This window comes from Acanthaster planci, linkage group LG01 (assembly GCF_054643075.1).
Source record: "Acanthaster planci isolate LZ-2023a linkage group LG01, COTS_SCS, whole genome shotgun sequence".
NCBI lineage: Eukaryota > Metazoa > Echinodermata > Asteroidea > Valvatida > Acanthasteridae > Acanthaster > Acanthaster planci.
The window spans coordinates 11321517-11338806 of NC_141777.1; the positions used below are offsets into that span (position 1 = coordinate 11321517).

The 17290-nt window shown below is 42.6% G+C and overlaps 2 protein-coding genes across 2 annotated transcripts in view; both read right to left on the reverse strand.

Annotated features, from left to right (window-relative positions):
* LOC110981434 (N-acetylgalactosaminyltransferase 7-like) overlaps positions 1–6168 on the reverse strand; it is a 28749-nt gene extending 22581 nt beyond the window's left edge. Inside the window, exons 1-2 of the mRNA XM_022239013.2 lie at positions 4602–6168; positions 3750–4005 (exon numbers count right to left, since the gene is read on the reverse strand). Of these exons, the coding sequence (XP_022094705.2) occupies positions 3750–3971 (222 nt within the window). The 5' untranslated portion in view covers positions 3972–4005; positions 4602–6168. The remainder of the gene's footprint in view (positions 1–3749; positions 4006–4601) is intronic.
* A 2814-nt stretch (positions 6169–8982) lies between these two features.
* LOC147800343 (uncharacterized) lies at positions 8983–17251 on the reverse strand. The gene is made up of 6 exons (XM_087141291.1): positions 16863–17251; positions 15241–15376; positions 13736–13806; positions 12230–12331; positions 11152–12001; positions 8983–10665 (listed from the first exon to the last, which is right to left on the reverse strand). The coding sequence occupies exons 1-6, from the start codon at positions 17148–17150 to the stop codon at positions 10592–10594; spliced, it is 1521 nt and encodes a 506-aa protein (XP_086997417.1). The 5' UTR covers positions 17151–17251; the 3' UTR covers positions 8983–10591.
* Between the last annotated feature and the right edge of the window lie 39 nt (positions 17252–17290).

A 17290-nucleotide genomic window follows, 5' to 3' on the forward strand; every position in this document is an offset into this window, starting at 1 on the left:
GTTAGAAACGGACATCCCCTTTTACTTCAAAAGTTTCGGTTAAATAGTTCAAGGCCAGTATGCCTTATGTAAAAGAATTCTAAACGTGACAAATAAACGAATACACTTGTTCTTTGGCTTAGACTGTGTACAGGTGCAGTCGACCAACATCATATGCGGTACGGTGTGCAATACATGTATCCAAGTGGTCTGACGTCATTGCTCATGTTTGATTGATGGGAGGACCTTCTTTACTTAATTGGGAACAATTTTAATTTGTGAACTGAAAAGGAAACCCACTGCAACACAGGGAGTATGAAATGTCGATCAAATCAAGGGTTCAAAGTTCAGGATCTCTTTGGAGCTGCTCACCCGATATGCTGACATGGAAAAACCAATAACATGGAACTTTCAAAATTTCTGACTACCTCGCCAAAAATAATCATGTGAAAGTAGGCTCACATATAACGGGCTAGGCATATCTATCTAGTTTCAATTAACTTGATAAATATGCCTAGCCCATTAAGCAGACACACAGCCCATTTCTTCAAGCAAAGCTGCCACCGTATTTCTGAAAACTTTATGCATATTATTATTTTTTTTATTTATATGTAATCACACATGTACGATGCTCACATGACCGAAGGGCAACTATTACGGTCTCAATCCTTTTCAGCTTTGGAGCGCTGTATAGTTATCAGTCAACTACTTCGTTCCCAGCAGCTGGGTGGGCCTACTACTGACAGAACAGGCAGATTTAGGGCCCAAACTGACGAACACGGGAATTCGAATCCAGGAATAAACCAAGTTGAATGCCAACTGTCAAGGTCATAAGGCAGGGAATGAATCAATATTTTATTAGGTGTGAGCGGACGCTAAAGGAACTCTTCCCGCCAGAGAAAGCGAGAATGTACTACTTCCGAGTATGAAGAGTTACGTTTTCTCCAGAGGGAAATTACACATTGGCCTAAAGGGGAAGCGTAAACCCTCAACACCGGGTGTTAAACACTCTTCACCGGTCTAAAAGATGACAACTGGAATTAATTCTACACCAGATTTTGTTAATTTAACACCACGCTTTTCCAACACTTTCCCCCACTGCAAAATAGTTGGGGCCTTCCTTTAAAAATCAAGCACACCTTCCTTACCACCTCGAACAACGTGTGCACCACTAAACAAAAATAAAACCACGTTAATTGACAGATTTATTTTAACACCAATGATGAACATCATGCATAACTAAGGCCAAGCATGCAGTTCTCTGTCGTTGGTTGCATTCACTGATCACAATTATTGGCTTCAGAAATCGTGGGTTTTGCGACCGCGCTTCCTGAGTTTCTTCCTCCGTGTAGGGTTAATGCCCGGAGTTCTCACTCCCTTAGGGACGTCTCTTTAATTATTAAGAGACCATGAAATAGAAATATTTTACAAAAACACTTGAAATTGCACCTTTGGGCTTTAATTAAGCTTATTTGAAATTTTTGTTTGTAATTTTAGCCCATATTTTGGAGCTTTTTTGGTTTTTGGTTTATGCTAATGATTTGGCATATTCATAAGCAAATTATTTAAATGATTAAATTACACTTAATCTCAATGTTACACCGATTTGTGCATAGAAGATTTCTAGAGTTTTTTCAAATACTAGATTTCATTTCCTTTGGCAATTTATTGTGGTGTAAGTATATGGCAATAAGCCAGCAAGCAACCTTTCCACGGAAATGTTTTCAGATAACAAATTTGGAGTTCACAAGTTGAACATGAAAACATGCAAACTGAACCATGTCTTCCTGGATTTACATGTACATCAAAGCAAAAGCGCCCTCACTTGTCCAGAAATGATTGGTCAATTTTGAATGTTTAAAAAATGCTTTTAATGCAAAACCCGATCTCAAGCAGTCTTCATACATTGAAGGAGGGTGCAAAGATGCACACGAAGTGCTTCTTAGAAAATTCATTCCATGGATCCTAATAAGAGTGTAGCTGCAATGTATTTTTCTTAGATGTGGTTTTTCTGCAACTTTGAACACTTCTTTAACGTAAGAAATGTTTACATTCCTACTGGGACAGAGCATAGAAAAGAGGACTTCTTTGAACACTTGAATTATCCATGCTTTACTGGACAAGTGAAGGCGTTGTTGCTCAGTGTACATGTGATGTTATAGGGAAGACAAAGTTCAGAGCATACCGGTTTTTCTGCTCTTACATTTCTAAATTGTTTGCTTATTGCTCAGCACATAAGCAATGAATCCTCAAAGAAGAGAAAATTTAGTGCATGAAAATCTACAAAAATGTAGAACTTTTGTGCGCATGTACAAACTAATGCACATTTTCGTTGAATGACATCACATTTGTACTCATGAATATAGAAAGCTCATTAGCATAAAAAACAAAAAAGCAGTGTAACGATGGTTTAAAATAAGGTTAAGCTTAGGCCTAACTAAAAATGTCGAGATGTGAAAAAGTCAATAGCGTTAGTAATTGCACGCGCACGGCTGTTTGTTTTGTTTCGAATGTCTTTGTTTTTCTAAGGAAGCAACATAAAATCCAAGAGTCACGATCACCACCCGGGTAAAGTCCCTCTGAGGAAAAGCGAAATCTGTAATGAGGTTCAGAGTCTGTCTGCAACCTTTGTGCCACCGGTGATATAAACAGCTCGCTTCCTCCCTGATCCCAAGAGCTGCTCGCTGTTAGTCAAGATAATTCACCCCGCAGCTGCCGCGCGCTGGCGATACAGGGATCACGCAGAAATAGCGTGGTGTAAAATCGCTCCACAGAACTTGCATAGTCCCCAAACCACAAGCAACCGAACGGACAAAAAAATTATTGAAACCGCTTCATTACAACACTAATTACTAGACGGAGAAATCACTCAAGCTCGGAAAAAAACTAACAGGAGCACAGAATTTGCCAAGCAGATAATGTTTACTTTTTATAAATTTCAGCGTAAAGTTTACCAGTATGTTGCGAAAAACATTCTGATTGCTGATTCTGGTTAAGTGATTATTATAATGCAACATTTTCTGCTCGGCACAAATCGGTTCCCGTTTTGGCAATGGGGCGTGCTGCTGCACTATGGCAGCTTTCTGATGACAATATCATTCATAAACGAGTGAGGCCATATTGATGAGGCGATTTGCAGTCGATCGAATTAACCTGTAAAAACGAGGCCTGTCAAACAGTGCATGCACAAAGCTATGACGCCAGTTTTACTCAGTAGGTTTTGTTTTCATGTTTGTGTTTTCTTCTGTCTTGAAAAGGATTTCAGGTCCTCCAATTTATTCATGTACACAAAATGAGGAGTAGTCAGGGTTTTGAACTTCTGCATTTGATCGGAAATTCCATATTTCCCGATAAATGTCAGGCAAATGCCACCGCAAAAAGTCAGCTTCCCTGCTGAAAGTATAACCCAGAACATATAGGTAGAGCAAGGGATAATGACCAACTTAATGACCAACTTCAACGCAATCCCTGCACATCAACCCCCGCACGTCACATGTATTTAGGTTGCTGTTGTGACTTAACTCAGTGTAAGAGACCCTTTCAAGAAGTTGGTGAAACGGGAAAATCTGCCCGCTCTGTTTATGAATAAACAAAACAATGTCAGCGCAGTTGAGGGCGCGTGTACAGGCATTTGTCTCTGAATCTGTATTTTTGTCCAAGTCCACGTATTTCGTGTTGCCATAAGATATGTCTCTTAAGGAATGTCATAATGATTCAGCCAAAACAAACCACAGGCCAGTGTAAACAGGGGAGCAAAAGGACGCACTTACATTGGCTGGCGCGGCGTACTCGTCCATCTCCCACGGAAACTGCCTGCCGCGATGAGGCATCATTTGTAGCAGATGCCCTCCCTGAATCCCGCCCGGATCAGAGAGTGGGATCAGAGAGGGGTCCCGACTGATGATCATTAGCAGTAAGGGGGCCAAGGCCAGGACCAATAAGGTGGCGATGGCAATCTGGAAGAAGTGCCTATTTCTGCGGTTCATCGCCATCGTTGCGTTGAGTGCTGCAGCTCGCTCAGAACATCTGACGGTTCACCCGATGTAAGTCATCGATTTATGCAGAAAAGAAATCCACACTGATTGGTTGGACTTTTCCATCTCCCGGAGAAATGCACTCAAATTAATACCACTAATCTCAGCATGTAATATAGTTTTCTCTGACACTCGATCAGCGAGTAAAACATATTAGCAATATGAGAATGCGCCATTAACAATTAAAATCCGGACGATTTAGTTGAACAGGTGCAGACGACTAGACTGGCAGAGGCAAACATGGCTGCAAATACGCTAATCCCCATCCGTCCTTTGAGAAATCTGAACTGAAAATGTTGCTTTTGGAAAACAGGCTATACTTTCGCAAGTGAAAGTAGTGAAACCGAACGGCTTACGCACGCAATCCAAATAGAGAACTCTTGCATAATTAACTGAAGTCACGCATCGAAGTCGAAAACAGAAACCGACCACGTACACCCAAAGCACCCGGCCATCGCACACTGACTGAACCTTGGCCAATGCATATTACAACAAACCATATAGCTTTATCTCCCAGAACGGAATGCCACTTCAGCGAACAGAGAAAGCTTCTTATCAGCCCGACAACATTATGCAGTGACAACTTACTCCGCATCTTAAAGTACTATCTGTGGATTGATGAGACGGGAAAACACAGGCAACTGGCTTGACGGAGGAGCTTGGCCCCAAGACTGAACGAGAACGTTTGAGCGATGCGCGTGACAGCACGTGCACTAGTACTGCGGTGACACGGGGTGTTTGTACGTATTTACAGCGTCAGGTCGTGCTGGGGGTCAGTCCGTTCATGAGTGTGGGAAGGCTTGCTGAGTCGGATTGGAACATGTGGCGACGCGAGGGTGAGGTTCACTTTAACGGTCGTCACCTCCAGAGACCTCATGCTGCAACGATCCATCTATTATTTCAAACTTGGCTCGACGGAACCACCGCTGTTGGCCCCCCCAAAAATACACTCGCACGTTTGGGTAACCTCTGCAAAATGAGGCTAAGAAAACATGGCGCTTGCTCTTTGACGCATCTTGCTAGTGTAATAACAAGCTCTTCGTCATGGTGACTGCTTATATCGGGGTTTTTATTTGCAGGTCGTATCATTCTGTCGATCGGACCCGTCTTTCCATTAAGCTCTCTGTCAGATGTAGAAGATGATGAATTCCACACTCTCATAGACAGTTTGTCTGCGGCCTGCTTCGATGATTCGTTTTCTAATAGGCCTATGCTGTTTCTTGAATTTTAATCAGTCGACAGCGCAGCCGCATTTCATTTGTCGAGGTGGCAGGAGTTGTGGCCATCAGCGAGGTTTGAGGTGTTCATGTGTGCCGCCGGAGCATTGGAAGGGGGGATGGGGAGACCAACAATCCTCAAATTGCCTGGCCGTGGCAATTCAATTAATTAAGCGCAAGGGATGTACATGTATCGTATACCGCCACATCTACACGGGGTTTATGTCCACGACTTTCACGGTGCGAGCATGTGCAAACCAACTTATGCCTACTTAAAGTCGAATCGAAGTACATGTATACAAGTCATGTATACATCCCTCAATCTTTGTCAACAGGGAAACGGGTAGTCGCCCGTGACATGGGGTTGACATCTGTCCCTCGCTTTACTGCCTCTTCCGTTAGGAGCAGCGGCGGACAAAACATCTGTGGTTTCCTGCGACTAAACGGCCCAGGTTTGTTTTCCTGGATAACGTGATCGCGTGATCGTCATCAACTCACTTAGACGGGGAAATCCAACCTCAGACCAACAGGGAACGGTACACTGGCATACCCAACCAAGGGAACGGGCAATACACTGGGCGCTGAATAATGATGCGATCTCAAGAAGCGTTGACAGAGTTCTACTTTATGTTAATGGTAAAAGTGAAACATGTTAATTCTCATTTCTCAAATTAAACCACCCTCTACACAAATCTTTATGTGAAGTGTGGAAGCCGAAGAAAGTAACCACCCGTAATGACACAGCCTTATTATGGACAAATTCGATTAGACGCCATAACTGAAGTGGCATCACACTCACACGCACATTCTTCAGCTTGACGCGTGCGTACATTTGGAAAATCACGACACCCTACTGGTCAAAGAGGCATGTAACGCGCACGTATCACCTGTCCATGAGCGTTGTGCCACCGCAGATATGGCTTCAAATGGGCGATTCACAGTAGGGCGCCTCCAAGAGTTTGAAACGCGTTGGCCAATCACAGTGCGCGAAATGTTTCGACCTAACGCGCTAGAAAAGGTAGACAGATTTCGCGCATTGTGATTGGCCAACGCGTCGCAACTCTTGGAGGCGCTCTACTGTGAATCGCCCGAATTCTGCGCGTCAAATTACCTCGTAAAATTGGTTGGCATTACAGGGTCCAGTCCACTAATTCAAGCCCCATTGAAAACAGTGTAAAATCAGCACCGTTCAGGGCCCAATAGCATGCACGCCAACATCCCTGAGATTTCTGAAACACAAATGAAATTCTTGTCTGGTCACTTATCTTTCAATTTCTTTTCAATTTTTTTGTGGGTTAACCAATTACATTTTTAATTATTCCCACAAAACAAAATCACCCCCCAAAAGGTGATTTTTTCGAAGTCTGATTGCAACCCTCAACTTTCTTGGGCATTTAGGACCATTTTTCAACCGTAGTTTTTAGCCCTTCTGCTCTCATATGAAAGCTCAAAGACCCAGGGAGTTGATCCTGGCAACGATTCACACAATCTCACCATTTTGGGGGCCAAACAATCTCCTTTTTCAAAAGATACTGTGGGGGCACTTTTAATGCCGATGAGCTGGTCAGAAATTCTCACTTGAATTAGTGGTCTGCACCCTGCAGGAAATTAAGTACATGTATATGAGCAGCACAAAGTTCGCGTCGTTTGCTGGAGAAGAACGCACACTATATTACAATGAATTATGCTATAAGAAGTCGCTGAATGAACAACTTGGGCCCGCACTGACGGGGACAGAGCCTTTGTGTCCGATTCGTAGAGGCAGTTTTTGCCTGAAGGTTTTAGTACTTGATAAGCACTACAGCCACCGGGAAAATTGGAGGTGGTACTATGGCTGAGTATGTTCACGAACAGCTTGATTTGTTGTTCTTGGGTCAGCCGCTCGAATGCCAGGAACGTACACCCGGTTATTGCCCGTAGTTAGTCACAAGCAACATGCAACATAGCGGCGTCCATGTACGTTATCCGAGAGTTAATGTTTTGATAACTGGGCTGAATTTCTTTTCTGTTTAAACAGGAACATTGATTTCTGTGTTACGAAGAATAATTAATGTTACTTTTGCAAAATTTTCTATTGTCTGTGGCTTTGTAAGCCATCACTCTACTTTTTTCCATGTTTGCAGCTGTTCCAAAATTAAAATCTCACGAGTTTTTCCGTGTGTTCTAGTAAAACCCTGACGAGGAGGTGGTGCGTGCTCCTGTTCCAAGAATAGCGTTCTTGAGTCGTGTTCCCACCGTTCGAGCGCGAGAACAAAAAACCCCTGTTGAGAACAGGCCGCCCGAACTCGACCAAGGATGCGCGACGAGGGTGCACGACCGAAGCACCCTCTCCAGATACATGTATGCCTCATAAATTTCAGGGGTACAAATGGATAGGCAAAAGGAAACCCCAGAAATTAAGCAATAATGGCTTCACAGTCCACTGAGGCGTCCTACCGTAGTAAATCTGCCTGCATATATTCTCATATATTCACTCCCTCGAGTGTCACAGTCCGCGTCAAACTCCCGAAAGTAACAAGCTGCACCTGTTCCAAGCTTAACTCTCAATTACGACGCGTCAAAATTTCCGACCACCGGGCATTATTAATGGTATTTCAGTTTGTTATTATATTTACACGAAAAAAAAAGCCACCAGGCAAGTGTAATCTGTAGCACTGCAGTTCAGTTTAATAACTGATGCAAGTTCAGATACCGACGTGAACTGTACATGTATTTACAGGAAGTAAGCAATAATTCATAAGACTACAATTCAAGTGTTATCCAGCGAAAACATACCAATGGCGTAGCTAGGATTTTACGGGGGGGGGCACAAGAGGGACCAACATCTTAAGGGAGGTCACCAGCTTTCAGCGGTGTGATTTTTTTTTTTTTGGGGGGGGGAGCTTTTGTTATCCTTGTTCAATATACATTCATCCCTTTTTTTGTAGTGGAGGTACCTAGGGGCGCTAGGAATAAGGGGGGGGTGCCCCCCGGTGGCTACCCTCTGAAACACACTCCCGACTGTTTGGTTGATGTGGGAACCCACCTTCAAGAAACTCTTCGAATGTGGTGTAAAAAGTCTTCACATCTCTGAGTAAGATTCTAATCAAATAATCGATACTGATGACAATAATGCGTTTCCGCTAGAGTTTCCACTCTTAGGGAAAAACCGGTCCCTCCCCACACACAAAAAAGAAGTTGACGGTGGGGCACGATGTACGTGCATACAGATCTTGGATGGGTTAAATTTGGAAAACAACATTATGTACACGACGCACTGCCGCATAAAATTGAAAGGTCGGGGCAGATGAGAAAAGTGGCACTGCACGCGAGAACACGCTCTGACATCCTTTCATGTTCCAAACCTACACGTGGACTTTTTTGAGGACTGGGCATCCTGCCAAAAACAGAAACAAAGCAGCTGTGAAGTTTTCATCATGAGATCAATAACGTGAGACTGCCAATCGATACACGGCTCCTGTATCCATGAAATACATGTACCCAGCTTCCAGTTATCAGAAATGTTCTGTATCCGTTCACTGTCTGTGCAAACAGCTGGCCATTGCACATGCCGCGAATATTTCAAAGAACTGCATGAAAGTGCTACTGCTGCAATGATAAGGCAGAATTGATCTAATTCAAAGAGCAACTTATCGGTAAAGGCAATACTAGGGCATTACTGTGTAGGCGAGTTCTTTTCATTTGACCGATCACGCAATGACCTTTCCATAGGCGTGCTTACACCAAAGTGAAAATTATGTGCGATACGCGTATTCATGACCAGGACCCTTTATTTTGTGGACTGGCAATGGTCAACATGACAATGAGAAACGTTTGCGTACAAACTATACGCCAGGGACCCCAGTGATTCTAGAGACCGTCAGTGATGACGACTGTCCTCCTCGAGTGCACAAACTGATACATCTACATTTAACACACCAATTAAACAGATTAAAGTGCGGTCTAGAGGAAGGCGGTGATTTCAAAGTCTCGGTTTGAACTGACTTTTACCCATGGAACTGCTGAAATTAAGGTGTGCACAGGAACTAGATACTTTGTTCAAGATAACATGAAAGGAAAGGAGCCCTTCATTTCAGAGAAAGAGCAAAAATGTACATGTATCCACAACACATGCATGACCTGTCTCACCTAAGCATGCCGTCTTACACATCAACAAGTTAACTCTCCTTTGAGGTGATGTGTCAATTTGTTCCCACATATCAATTAAGTACTCTGCAAAAATTATAGATGTAATCGCCCATCAGCGCTTTTCATTCTTTGCACACTCTTTACAAAGTGTCACGATTTTCACTGTCAATTCTGATGCGCAGTGTGCAAAAGCATACCAAGGGCTCCTTTCTTTCACAGAATGTACATGTGCATGAAGCTCATAAAGACTGCAACAAATGTGCTGGAATGTGCCAATACAGCAGCCAAAAGCAGACTGTGTTGTTGTCAAGTTCGTTTGAGTCCATGCAAGTCCGTCGAGTCTCAAGTCAAGCCCCAAGATTGGGATTTCCAATCTGTTACAGCTAAATATCTGGTGTACTGACCTACAGTACATGCATGACTGCCCGGAGTTTACACTTGTGATTGACAAGGGGCAGTCTTCTGACTTCAATCAAGACTGGATGAAATGTTGCTGTTATCTACCAGTCCAATGTACCCAAGCCTGCAACCAATGCCAATGCACTACACAAATACACATTCGATTGAGAGGCAATTTGTACACTTCCATAGAAAAAGGGACTCTTTCCCATCCAGAATAGTGCCATCTTGTGCTTTGATGTATCCAGCAGGGGAGGGGGAGGTAGGGCGAGTTGCCCTCTGTAAACATCTTGGTAATTCTTTTATATATTTGAAGGAACTGAAAGTGCCAGCCATTTAGAAACAATACTATTATTTTTCGGGGGGGGGAGGGATTTTTTCCACAGGGGGGAAAAATTGATAGTCATTTTGAGACAGTTTTGAGACAAAATTCCATTTTGATCCTCCCGGACCCAAGACCTGGATACGCCAATGCTCTTGTGTCTTCATTTTAAAATTCTAACACATGACAACGCAGACATTGCTACAATCAATTGGAGACTGAAGTTGAATGACAGCATGTACATTGTAACTTTCTGTTTTCAGTCTCTCTTTAGAAACAGCATTTAAAGTTGTAAAAAAATGTAAAGGACTCAAGATTTGTAAAATGTCAGAGTGAAATCTCATTAAGGAAGACATACCTCCCATAAAGCCAACAACTGTGCAGAGATTTAGAATGGTATCTCAGCATGGCAAAAAGTCAATCATACGTGAATCAACAATGAGGTTCAAAATCTTGCTTTAAACCAAAACGTCAAGTTTCGATGTTTTTCTTCAGAAAATGGCGACATCAGATCAATCTCCAAGCACACTGTCAAGCCAGTCCTCTAGGCTATCTGAGCCATTCTGTCTACTGGTACAGGTAGTGGCTGAAAATGCAGCAAAAATCCATGACCAAATAAATTGTCAGAAAAATAGACAATTTGAAGTAGTCAAGTTCCATTCCATTTCCAAAATATGAGTTTGGGGAAATATATCTTCATGAGACACTGATCTACATGTACTGTAAATGATAGAAAACAGTAAATCTGCTAACGTCAGTAGCTTCGTTATAAAAAGTAAGAATTTACTTTGTTTTAACCACGCCTTTGTATAAAAACAGTGAAACAACAAAGAGCACACAAGAATTCAAGAAAGCACGATTCTCAGAATTTGCTCTTGATAACAGTGTTTTGAACCATCACTGTTGTTTATATCAAGAGTTGGCTACATTGCATACATGAATAAGAAGCAGATTTTCAAAAAGTCTCGGTCAGTGCTGACCCATTATACGAGCTACAATCAAGTAATTAATGAAAGATTACTTCCTGTTCAGCAGTTTAAATGCAGATTTTGTTGATGGTTTGACTACTCACATTCAGTCTTCACAAGGGGTAGCGCTGGCTTGAATTTCTCGTCCCCATCGTCGGGCAGTCTTGGGCATTTCTCCTCGTCCTCATCTAGTAGCCTCTCTACCCTTTCCTCCTCGTCTAGCTGTCCACTGGTGATGCCTGGCTTGCTCCTCGTCTGCACAGGGTTCTCCAGGGCCAACAAGAAATTCAATTCGTCGTCATCTGCGTCTGAAGCATTTGGTGCTGAAGGCTGGGGTGCGCTTGCTTGGGGTTTCTGCATGGGCACTGGTGAACTGAAAGGGAGTCTTGAACCAGTTTGGGATGCATTCTTTGTGTCATGGGCTGGAATCTCTTGCTGGTTGGATGCAAGATCCGGCATCTTCTGACTTTGCACTGGGGTTGATGGATCTTCCCCAGAAGTGTTCACTACAATGGTGGTCTTTTCTGAATTATTAACACTTTCTCCATTAATGTCTGAATATTCTGACTTCTTCAGCCTAACTGCATCATCCTCAGTCAACGCGATGTCTGGAACCTGATGAACTGTGGCAAGACTGGGCACATCTTGCAGTCTTCTGTCTAACTCAGGAAGGGTCACTTGTTGGACATCCTCCTGCCAATGACCGACAGATAAGTCCAAGGGAGACTGTGTCTGTCCATTCTTGGTCTGAGTCTCTTCCGCTACTTCCTCATCATTCTCTGCCTCAAAGCCGACGATGTCGAACTCTTCAGTATCCAAGACCTGATCACCAGCTACAGGTACCAGAGATGATTTATCCTCACCAACTGATGTCCACACCTTCTTGCCTGGAGTGCTGCCAAATCGCTCTTTGTGTCTGGAGGCAAGCGCATCAAAGCTCTCCAACACTGATGGCTTTGAAAAAGGCAAACAAAGATACCAAAGATTTCTTAGAAGTTACTCTAAAATTTGGCACACTTCCGTTTCTTGCTGATTGTTACTCAAGACAATACTGCCTTATTCTTATTCTGCTACATGCCTTCTTTCCACCATGTCCACTAAATTTCAATCAGTATAATATCCACTGTACAGTACTTGAATTAGATCTCATAAGAACAAAATTTGATGCGTCACGGAACCCACCTCAAAGAACGAGCAATCAATGTTGAGTCTGATTGGTAGAGGGATTGCCATCAACCTCTGGGAGAGACCTTGGCAATCAATGGCTGGAATGCCCTCTGGAGCCTGGAAAAATAGTAATAATTCCAAGTTACACATTGGTCATTCTACAGATTTGGGGTCCAGTTTTTTTCCTGCCAATTTTACACCAACGGTTAGCATATGATTCGGTAAGTTTACAACACATTCTTTGATTTTCAAGAGTGAGTAAGTGATGCAATTACCTGCCAAACAAATACAAATAGTTTGATGTCAATTTCACTGAGATAACGCAGGTAAAATTACACAGGTCAGATGTAACACACAAGTCCCAAATTTTAGAACGACCTAAATGCACATGTACGCATACATGTACTTGCAGTTGGAACAAGCTTGTAAACAAGCAGCCAAACTGTAGCTACAGTGTTAATTCAAGATTGATGAAGTACATGTACATGTCAAGGCTATTCAAAGCCAACATTCGATACAAAGGACACTGTTGTAACAATATTTTACAAACAGCAAAGTCAATGAACCCCAATCTCTTGAATTCTGGTGTGTTTCTTTGCTTTCTCTCTCCTTTTGCATGTACAACAAAATCCTGATTATAGCAAAGTACATTTTGTCTGGTCTCTGCCACACCATGATGAGAATGACGCGAGTTGACTGCACTTATTACCACATTCATCAGGATACCAATAAACAGTTCTTCATACATGTAAGTGTATGGTGCCTACACTCATAGATTACTATTAATGAGGTAAAGCGAGGCAGGCAGGGGACAAGCGACTTACCCAAGGTCACAACATGTTAACAGCTGCTGGATTTCAGTCCCTTAACCAATGAGTAGAAGTCACAAACCCTAACCAATGGGACATACCGATATCCCCCCACCCTCAACAATTCAAATCTGAATTTCACTTACCTCAAACCACGAGGCCTGCAAGTGATTTCGTTTTTAGAGTAGGGCTAGGTCTATTCTAATAATTCACTATTCTAAGATATTAGACCTTCAATTTGATCGAATATCAGAAGATTTGGTCTTACCGACGGGCAGATTGTTGAAGATTAAACCATACAAAATCAGTTGCAATAACACACACAATGTACATGTACAGTTTGATAAGTATAATAGCTTCCCAGGTGTGGGAGAATCTCCAGTCACGGTTTAGCAAGATTTCAGAGATGAACAATAATTCTTGCTCTGTTGAAAATTTTTATTTTTTAAAATGTTTTCATTTATAAATAAACTTTTTGAGTCGCTTTACATTTGAATCTGTTTGAAACAAGCCTCCACAGTGCAATTTTTCCCCTTTAAAACAAAAGAAAATTCTCCCTTCCTTTTCATGAATTTTTCATTCGAATATTCACATCTGGAAAACAACATTCAAATATTTGAGAATCGGTCAAATATTTGGTTATTGGGAAATTCAGCACAGCCCTGGGTATGAGGCTGACAAACCTACAAATCTGGCATCCTCTGACCGGTACCTGTCTGAGGTCTGACTCTTCTTCATCCCACAGCTGCTCATCCTTAAAGCGGAACTGACTGGAAGCATCTCCTGCACCCAAGAAATTAGAGGTAAAATTTATCGATATAATCTCATAAACCCATATTGCATTATTATAGGCCTAACTGAAATGAAAGAAAAGTGTAATTTCCCTTGTTTCACAAATGAGAGGAACAAATGTGGGCAAGGAAAAGTTAACCCGAAGAGCCCCGAATACTGCAAAGTATTACTTAGTACTAAAATGTTGTATTCAGTGCTGTTGCTTGTAAGAGGACATGACCTTATTGTTCTCTGAAGCCATAAAATAAAATAGATTAGACAATGTACCATACAGTGCTGTGGCACTATGAATGCACGACTTTATTGTTCTCTGTATGAGTAACAATGGAGGGTGCCCAAGCCAGAAGTAGTAATTTGTAGTGCTAGGTCCTTCAGGCTCAGACTACTGCTTAGTATTTTGTAGTACTGAGTACTGCAAGCCAAATTTTAAGCAGAACTGTTGGGGTGAAAGGACATGTCAACATGATCTGCCACTAGCAATCTGTACATGAACACACAGGCACGGATGACAGGTTGTAGCATCAAGCTTGCCTTGGCACACCTCCGGATGACGTCTGACCGAGCCACTCCTCCTTTAGATGTGAACACACAATGTCCAAGAAATTTATGGAGGTGAACTGTGTGTTGAATTTGGCTGCTGTGCACAGCCTGTTCAACAGCAAAGTGCTCCGTGGGTGTGCCCCAAGGGATTGAAACATTAAAGATTATGATGAGAAGTCAATATACATGTACAGTGCAAATGACTTGCAAATCAGAATCTGTGGCATTCATGCTGTCTATCTAAAGTTGGAGATCAGACATGCATATTTCCTTTCTCAAAAATTGAAATTCTCGGCCCAAAATAATACCATCAGCAAGTGGTATAGGGTATACATGTACTTCAGCTTTATTCCTTCGTACCCCATTCAATATCTGGCCAAGAACCTTGGTATTTGAAAAGAACTTGACTACAACACTGGGTGAAAGGCATTTGGAGACTTCTGTACTGCAGGCAAAGACTCTTCATCTGTAACTAACCAATCAGAATATCTGCTACGGTATACTTACATGCAAAAAATACTCTCCAGGGTTTACGTGAACAAAGTGGATATGTGCTGGCTGATCAGCTACGTGCATGAAAATAATGGATGCCAAGAATCGGCAAGTCTTTAAAATTGCACAGAGTACAAACTGATGAAGACTGATTGATCCTTCTGTGCATCTCAAGTGCATGTATCTGGCAGTGAAGTTGTAGTTAAGTCCATTACAGATCTTAAGAGCTCCTTTTAAGAGCTCCTCACAACTTAATCACAGGTACCGTACACGCATTCAGGTAAAAAAATTACTTGAGAGAGGATTGACCACTTGTGGCAGTTTTCAAGTCTTCCACAAGATACAAAGGTACCTGAACGCAACTGGTCCAAAGCTGAAGGGCAGGATGCTCACCTGTTTGGCTGAGCAGGGCCTTGAAGTCGGCTCCCTTCAATCCATCATAGTTACACGACTCATCTCCATCATCATCCAGTGGTTCGTAGCGATCCCAGTTGCTTTCAATCTTCCGTCTCGAAAAGCGTCTCACCCCCTGTAATACCAGCAAATTTGTCTTCTGAAAATGTGCCCATTATGAACGCAGGCATGATGGAGGCTGTAGGTTTGCCTAACAAGAAGTATGCATGAAGCCACATTTAAATCCAAACCTGGTTTAACAATTATTCAGTGATAGATTTTGTCACTTTCTTTTCATACTGGTTGGGTCCACAAAGTGCCTGAGGGTGGGATCAGTGTGGGGCCTACTTGATTCACAGGGATCTGGATTTTGCTCAGTGATCCTAATGCTCGTTCGCACCATTCACTAGGCAACTTTTGGTGTCCGTAAACCAGCAACGGATCACTGATTGTGATCTAGATCCATGTGAAACCAAACACAGACGTACATGTAGCTTACACAGGGCAACCATAACCTAGAGATTACCATGCATGCTGTGCCAAGTAAGTAGGACGGTGGGGACACGACGCGCGCGCTGTGTGATGCAAGCAACGTAGTGCGCGATGTGTTTGGATCGATTTTGTCATGAGAACGAGAGGGTGGCGCCTAAAAGCTCTGATTTTTTTCAAGAAATAATCATAAGAGTTAAAGAGATATGACTAAGTTTGGACAGGTTTGGGGGAAAAGATTTGCTTAAGAAAGAGGAATTTTTTATTGCAGTTAATGTACCCAAAGTGACATAACTAAAGTTCCATAAGCACATCACTTGACGCCTTGAGCACAAACTGCGCGTCGGTCACTTCACAGCATTTCCACTTTGCCCTATGTTACTTCGCCCCTAACCACTTTGCCCCATTGCCACTTCACTCCATCCCCACATTACCCCAGCTGTGCTTGAAGGTGGAAACTCCAGCACAACCTGCCTTTCTTGTGGTGCAGATTGATATCACGTGACAATGGATTTGATGATAAAGCTGGGCAGATATACTGTCGACGTTGCAACCTGCACCAGTAGGTTAAAACTAAACATACAGATGTTAAAGCTTACATTGGGGCGAAGTGGCGTGAAAATGGGGTGAAGTGGAATTGGGCAAAATCATGGCATTGGGGCAAAGTGGCAATGGGGCGATGTGGTTGTAAAGCCACAAACCCTATAGGAGTCTAGTCTAGAGTTGTTGTCTAAGTAAATGATTCACTATTTTCACTGCCAAATTTGACTTTTTGGGGTATGTTGTATCACTTTTTGCTGGCTTGTAAACCATCAGTGATGTCCGTGTAATGGAACTCTCACCCAGTTAGTACACCGCATTTCAACTTAAATCTTAAAGGCTCTTTTCCATATGTAGGCCTACTTTTTGGGTGTACTGCGTATACGATGCGTTCATGCGTTTTACTTTCACAGAAACAGAAATCGACTCCATGATTAACATAACGCGTGTGCATTGCATTTGGCCGTTGGCGCAAGTGTTGACAGGCAAATGGAAAGGCACCTGACCTAGGCCTACTGATATATAACCATATAACAAATTTTCCTGACATGTCTGGAAAATTTCAATTTTAGAAAGCACAAGCGTAGGCCTACCTCGGCTTCGTCTTGTGTAAAGCCATTGCTTAGATACCTCTGTGATGATGAGCTGTGACTGTGCGATTCTGTTTGGCCATACTGAACTGATTCTTTGGTGGAGAAGACATCTCTCGATTTGCTTGCGATTGCAGCGGACGATGAACTTGGAGTTGGAATTTCAGAAGCAGCCTTCGACAAGTTCGACTTTGATGAATTTGGCCTATTTGGGGCCTCTGCCTTTTGAGCTTGGCCGTGCTTTCTCTTATACTGAGCACTCCGTTTTTTCTTGTGTTGATCTGGTTTCATGGTGATTTACGTTATAAAAAGGTCAATATTTGAAGTGGTAGGCCGAATTTACATGTACTACAAGACAACCCACTGCCACTGCTGGTGTGAAGTGCGAGGATCGTGAGCCTTTGAAAGCGCCCTCAAGAGCTTACTTTTTT